General features: G+C 33.1%; 1 protein-coding gene across 1 annotated transcript; it reads left to right on the top strand.

Moving 5' to 3' along the window:
- Positions 1-5,091: 5,091 nt before the first annotated feature.
- LOC141507971 (olfactory receptor 52E8-like) lies at positions 5,092-6,042 on the top strand. The gene has a single exon (XM_074216184.1). The coding sequence runs from the start codon at positions 5,092-5,094 to the stop codon at positions 6,040-6,042; it is 951 nt and encodes a 316-aa protein (XP_074072285.1).
- Positions 6,043-6,268: the final 226 nt, after the last annotated feature.

Raw genomic sequence — 6,268 nt, 5'->3', positions numbered from 1 at the left:
CCTTGATCCCAGAGTAGATTTAGGATCAAACATGAAAGAGTCAGAGAAGTATATTTTTTCTTGTATAAGGAAAAGCTCTGGAAAAAAGCAATGAAAAGTATTAAAGGCCATATGAATCCATAGTAGATTGTATTTCATGGAGGTACTAGGCATAAGTCCTGGCACATGGAGAGTACTTACTAACTTATTGGGGAGCTCTGGGAAGAAGATGCTTGTCAATTATTTTATAAATAATCCTTTCTCAATTATAACTTGAGTGAGATGATCTCTGAAATCTGTTACAATTCAGTAACTTATTAACTGTACAATCTTGATTCCTATATATCAATTTGCCTTTCCACATATTTGTCAGAAACTGGAAAAGGAAAAGGAAGGGATCTATGCCTGAGAAAGATTAGAATATTATAAACAAGTTAGGGAAAGATGTAAGATTTACATGTCAAATCTATGGATTAAGAAAGAGTCCATGGCCAAATAGATAACCTATGGATTTTTAATCAGTATCAGAGTACAACAAATGAGAATTGGTAAAAATGGATTTGGCTGAGACAATTTAACTAAGGAGATGGAACATAAAAATATAAAGTCGGTTTTCCCCTCAACAACAGAAATGCTACTTACCTTAATCCTTAACTTTTTTTTGTTTCAAAGTTGTCCATAGGTCCTCTTAAATACAATTTTTTAGCTATTAGATTTTAGGCTCTAAAAGGGCAGTCACTATCTTTCCTTTTTTTTTATTTGTACTTCTAGAGCTTAGCACAGGATTTGACTTACAGTAGATGCTTACTAAGTGTTTATTTAATTGAACTGGTGTGTAATTAATGTTGTGTGGAACCCTGAGAATATATATTAGATGTATGATTCTCTTTTCCGTCTTTGTGAAAAGAATGTTTTTTGTGCTTCTGGTCCCAGATTTAGCTTTTTGATTTCAAGTGAAAACTTTACCAATAATTAAGCTGTCTCTCATTCAATTGCCTCTGGATCTTTAGAAATCCTGTTTTTCACTATCTCTTTGTTGACCTGTTATGGGTATTAAATATCTCAAGTGTTTATCTAAGAGAGTTGAAGGATCACTTCAACTTATTTCACTTACTCTATTTATCCACAGTACTTCAGTTAATTTTATTATTATTATTCTTTAGTATCTGTGTAAGATTTCCTCTCCTTTGACATCTCTGATTTCAGATATACTTGTATCCTATCTTATTTGCTTCCTTAATCTTTTTTTGTGACCTTGTCTAGTATCATCCTAAAATGATATTTCCAGACTCTTCTATCTTACGGATTGTCCTCTTCACAATAGGACTTTAATGACTGTATATGCCTTATTATCTAAGCTCTTCCATAAAGTTTAAATTTTTTTTCTTGATAATTGAATTTATGTGAACTTCATTTCTGTGTAGTTTGCTCTCCCATACTCAGAAACTCATACCTTCCAACAAGGAATAAAAAAAGAATGAAAAATAAGTTCAGTAAAACCATTCAATACTTCAAATGTGTTTGACAATTCATGGTCATATCCCACAAACTCTACAAAAAAAGGTAAATTCTTTGTTTGAACTTTCTTGTGACAAAGTTTGCATGTATACAATTCCAATACTTATTTATAGTTGTTTAGGATCCATAGTACCAGCTCCACTTAAAAAATAGTACATAATTTCCTTCCTTATAGAAGAAAGAATTTCTTAATATTTTTATGAAATTACTATTATATCTACTTAGTAATATTGATAATAATAATAGAAGAATTTTATATGAAAATTAAAAAGTTTTAGATGTATCATCTTAATGGCTTCTTGTAGCAATTCCATGAGAGGGATGTTATTATCTACATTTTATAGAAGGGGAAAATAAGACTAGGAGTTGAAGCTGATCCGGATCAAGGAGCTAGTAAGTATCTAAGGAAGAATTAATATTTAAATATTCCTGACTCAAAGTTTAGCATTCTATCAACTATGCCAGTATATATATATATGTGTGTGTGTGTGTGTGTGTGTGTGTGTGTGTGTGTGTGTGTGTGTGTGTATATATATAAATAGTACAGATTCATGTCTCAGAATGGTAGATAAAGACATTAATGTGATCTATGTTGTATTAAGATGCTATCCATATTTAAAATGAGAGAAGTAAACTATTTTGATTATACTAAGTAATACTGTAAAATATTCTCAAAGTGAATTATTCAGTGAAGAATGGGGAAGGTATTAACAAAATTTAGGGGCTAGAGAAGTAAACCTACTCCTATTCTTCCTATATTTGAAGGTTGGTCATATGGTAAAAGACAATTTATCCTACTTGGCCCCAGGGCAGCTCTAGAATCAAAGAGTAAAATTTATAAGGAAAATATCCTAAAAGATTATCAAAAAGAATAGATTATATGGAAGGGGAGTGAATTCTTCCTTCCTAGAATGGGCTGACAAAATTTCTGACACATATTGGATTCCTAATTAATGCATGTTTATTCATTGATCATTAGAGTGCTTTGGGTAAAATTTGGAATGGTACAGGATAACACTTCCAATATGCTATTTTCTTCCAATTTGAGTATATAATTTGCTGGAGTAACCACTCTTAAAAAATATTATCTTCTCTTCTGCCATAATGTATCACTATTCACTGATAAGCAAGAGAGATTAATTTCACTATAATGAATTTATAAACTCCTATGTTGTGAAAGACAAAGCAGAAGAAAATGTCTCTAGTCATCAAACCCAATGCCTTATGGTAAATAATGCTCCATTGTTTCTGATTACTTCTCTGCCCAGGGAGTATAAAATATTGAATTCAAGAATACTGCAGACACAAGGGATCTTCATTATGTAAAACTTTTTTTCAAGGAAGAGAAAGAGTAAAGAAAGCTTTTCAGTTTCAATATAAACCTTTCCCAGTTGTACAGGAAAATTAGAGACAAGGCAGAGAGATGAGAGCTGAAGAATACTGTTCCTGAGAGAGTATTACTCATTATCAAGGCAGCTGGTAAGTCTTTCCTTAACAGTTTCACAGATTTAAAAAGACTCGGGTTAACTTTAAAGAGTTCAAAGTAACAAGTTTAAAGGGAGCAAAAAGAATAAAGACAAGAACTTAAATTGTAGGAAACAAGATGTCATCTCAGAAGAGGATAAATAAGGATCTACATAGAATGAAGGAAAAGGATGGCTATTAATAGCTTTCATTAATGAGTCCATCTTTATAAATATGCAAAGATATATCAAAATCATAAATGAGGAACCAGACAGAGAAAGATTAGAGGAAGACCATCAAGGGAGGGCTTGGAGGGAGAGTAAAGCACAGTAAATGTTGTATAATTAAGGACCTAGTACTTGTATATTTGTATATATAGAGGTCAGATTCTTGTTCTAAATATATATATATGTATATATTTAGAACAAGAATCTGACCTCTATGAGTCACAGACTCAGTTGATGGGAGGATTAAGAGAATTGGTTAGAATAAGAACTATAAATGAATTAAAATAAAAGAGAAATAAAAGTTCTATAATGATACATTTTTTCCACAACCCCACACTCAAAGAGCATCTATTTCCTTCAAATACTAACATATTTGCCAGTTACAGCTTCATTAGGGAAGGGACTAATTTTAGTGACCTAAAAATTTCCAAATATTTTAAGATATTGTACAAGTACTGTAATGATGAGATTATCTAGAGAACATCTTACTTCTGCCAGTCCAGGGTATGTCAAAAATGGAGTTAAGAAGGAATGTTAAATCAACATAGGCTATAGCAAGGCTTATGGAGTATGAAATGAATATTTTGCTTTTGTTTAGGAACAATTAAAAAATCTCCGGATTATATATCCTTTTATATATGACCACCCATTAAAAAAAAGGAAAAACAAGACAATGGGAACCATCTTTTCTAATTACCTGCCCCCCAAAATTACAATGTACTTTAATGTGGGTGTTCAGAGGAAGCAAAAATTTTATCAGAGACCTTATATGAACTGATCAATTCCCTCTGCAATGAGTGATGGCTGTCTTGTTGGAAATCTTTTTCTCAGGAGACAGTAGTAAGAGTTGAAAAGAAAGGAAGAAGGACTAACTGAGCTCTAGCTTCTAATCTTGAATGTTGATGAGCCCTCAGTTTTGTAAGCCATCTTCATAGCCTAGATTTAGAATGGCAGGGTCAAATGTGACTATAAAGTCTAAATAACTAACTATTAATATTTATATTTTCTCAAATCTTGTGGATAATGCAATTAAATTGAGATAAATTACCCAATTTTGAAAAGTAAAATCCAGATCAGATAAACCAACTTCAAATTTCCACAGTGAGCAGGGTTCTGCAAAGTGTTATTGGAAAGGAGAAACTGCACATAAAGTTGGGAGAGGACAGAAAGAGAACAGTATTCTCCTGGTTATCTTTAGAAAACCAAAGTGGCAGTTGGTAAGATATTTATAGGCATTTCGCTTGAGGATGTCTTCATTCAAGGCTTAAAAGGTTAGTATCCTTTACTAGTTTGGAGAGAAGAGAAACATACTGGGAAGGGGAAAATGGAAAACAACATAAGTAAAAAGATTAGCTAAGTTAATTTGTAAGCTGTCTAAGGGAACTTCTTCCAATCAAATGGGAATGCAAAACAATTTTATGGATCAAATGGAAAAAAGAAATACAGTGAACAAGGAAAACAGATTAAGAGAGTCTGAAAATGCATAAATTAAATCATACTTTTGTAGGAAATGTCTCATACAAATTCTTATATACGATAATCTGCTTTCCACTTTAAACTCATTTGGTGATGCAAAATTCATCATCGCCTGACATAATGTACTCCACTTTGAGAGATTCTTATTTTACATTCTTTATATTATGAGGGAATCAAAAATTGCTTCTTGGCAGTTGGAGTTTTAAGTCCTTCCTTAAATAGATTCATATGTAAAAGATAAACAGATTGTCCCTGATCATCTGATTATTTCATCTTTGAAAAATAGATTGTTTATTGGATGGAACATTGGCAGGAAGATAATGTATTATCTGTGTGAGTAAATCAGGTCGAAACTAATAGTCACGAAATATTTTTTATTTTACAGATTACAGAAAAAAGTGGTATTCTTAAGAACATTGTTGGCAAGATGCTCCCTTCCAATAACACTCAGTTTCACCCCACATTCTTCCTTTTACTGGGAATTCCAGGATTAGAAGAGATGCACATCTGGATTGGTTTTCCTTTCTGCTCTGTGTATCTGATTGCTCTTTTTGGCAATCTCATTATCCTTTTTGTGATTCGTGCTGAACGCAGTCTCCACCAACCAATGTTCTATTTTCTGGCCATGTTGTCAACAATTGACTTGGGCTTATCTACTTCTACCATTCCCAAAATGTTGGGAATCTTCTGGCTAAACCAAAAAGAGATTAGCTTTGGAAGCTGTGTTACCCAGATGTTCTTCATTCATATCTTCACTGCTATGGAGACTTTTGTGCTAGTGACCATGGCTTTTGATCGCTATGTTGCCATCTGCTACCCTCTTCAGTATACTATGATACTAACCAACAGAGTCATTGCTATCATTCTAGTAATTTTGATCCTAATTAATTTCTTTCTGATATTTCCAATGGTGTTTCTTGTCCTAAGGCTGCCCTTCTGTGGGCACCATATCATCCCCCACACTTACTGTGAGCATATGGGTATTGCCCGGTTGTCTTGTGCTAATATCAAAATTAACATTGTATTTGGGTTAGTTATTATAGCTATGATATTTGGGGATGTAATCTTGATTGCTATCTCTTATATGAAGATTCTTTATGCTGTCTTTCACCTCCCAACCAGGGATGCTCAGCTCAAAGCTCTCAATACCTGTGGCTCCCACATCTTTGTGATCTTATCCTTCTTTGGCCCTGCCCTCTTCTCTGTTCTCACTCACAGATTTGGACATAATATCCCCGGGCACATTCACATCCTTTTGGCCAATCTTTATGTAGTTGTACCACCTGCACTTAATCCTATCATTTATGGAATCAGAACAAAACAAATTCGTGAACTGGTGCTGAGACTATTTAAGAAAGCCATGTTTTCATCTATGTGACATGAAGACATTAATTTACATTTTCCTACCCATTATCTGAAGTGAACAAATGTAGTTATTCAGAATTTTATTAAATAGAAGGTGTAGTTAACATATATTAGAGTGATAGACAATCTAGATAAGTCATTCTAATACTATGGTTGGGCAGTGGTAAACATGGGAATAATGAATTGATTCAGCACTAAGGAAAATGACTATTATTCCAGTCATTAAATGTTTGTCTCCA

The sequence above is a fragment of the Macrotis lagotis genome, chromosome 1 (genome assembly GCF_037893015.1).
Source record: "Macrotis lagotis isolate mMagLag1 chromosome 1, bilby.v1.9.chrom.fasta, whole genome shotgun sequence".
Classification (NCBI taxonomy): domain Eukaryota; kingdom Metazoa; phylum Chordata; class Mammalia; order Peramelemorphia; family Peramelidae; genus Macrotis; species Macrotis lagotis.
The sequence above is the reverse complement of the archived record's forward strand: the minus strand, read 5'-3'. Positions and strand labels throughout refer to the sequence as shown.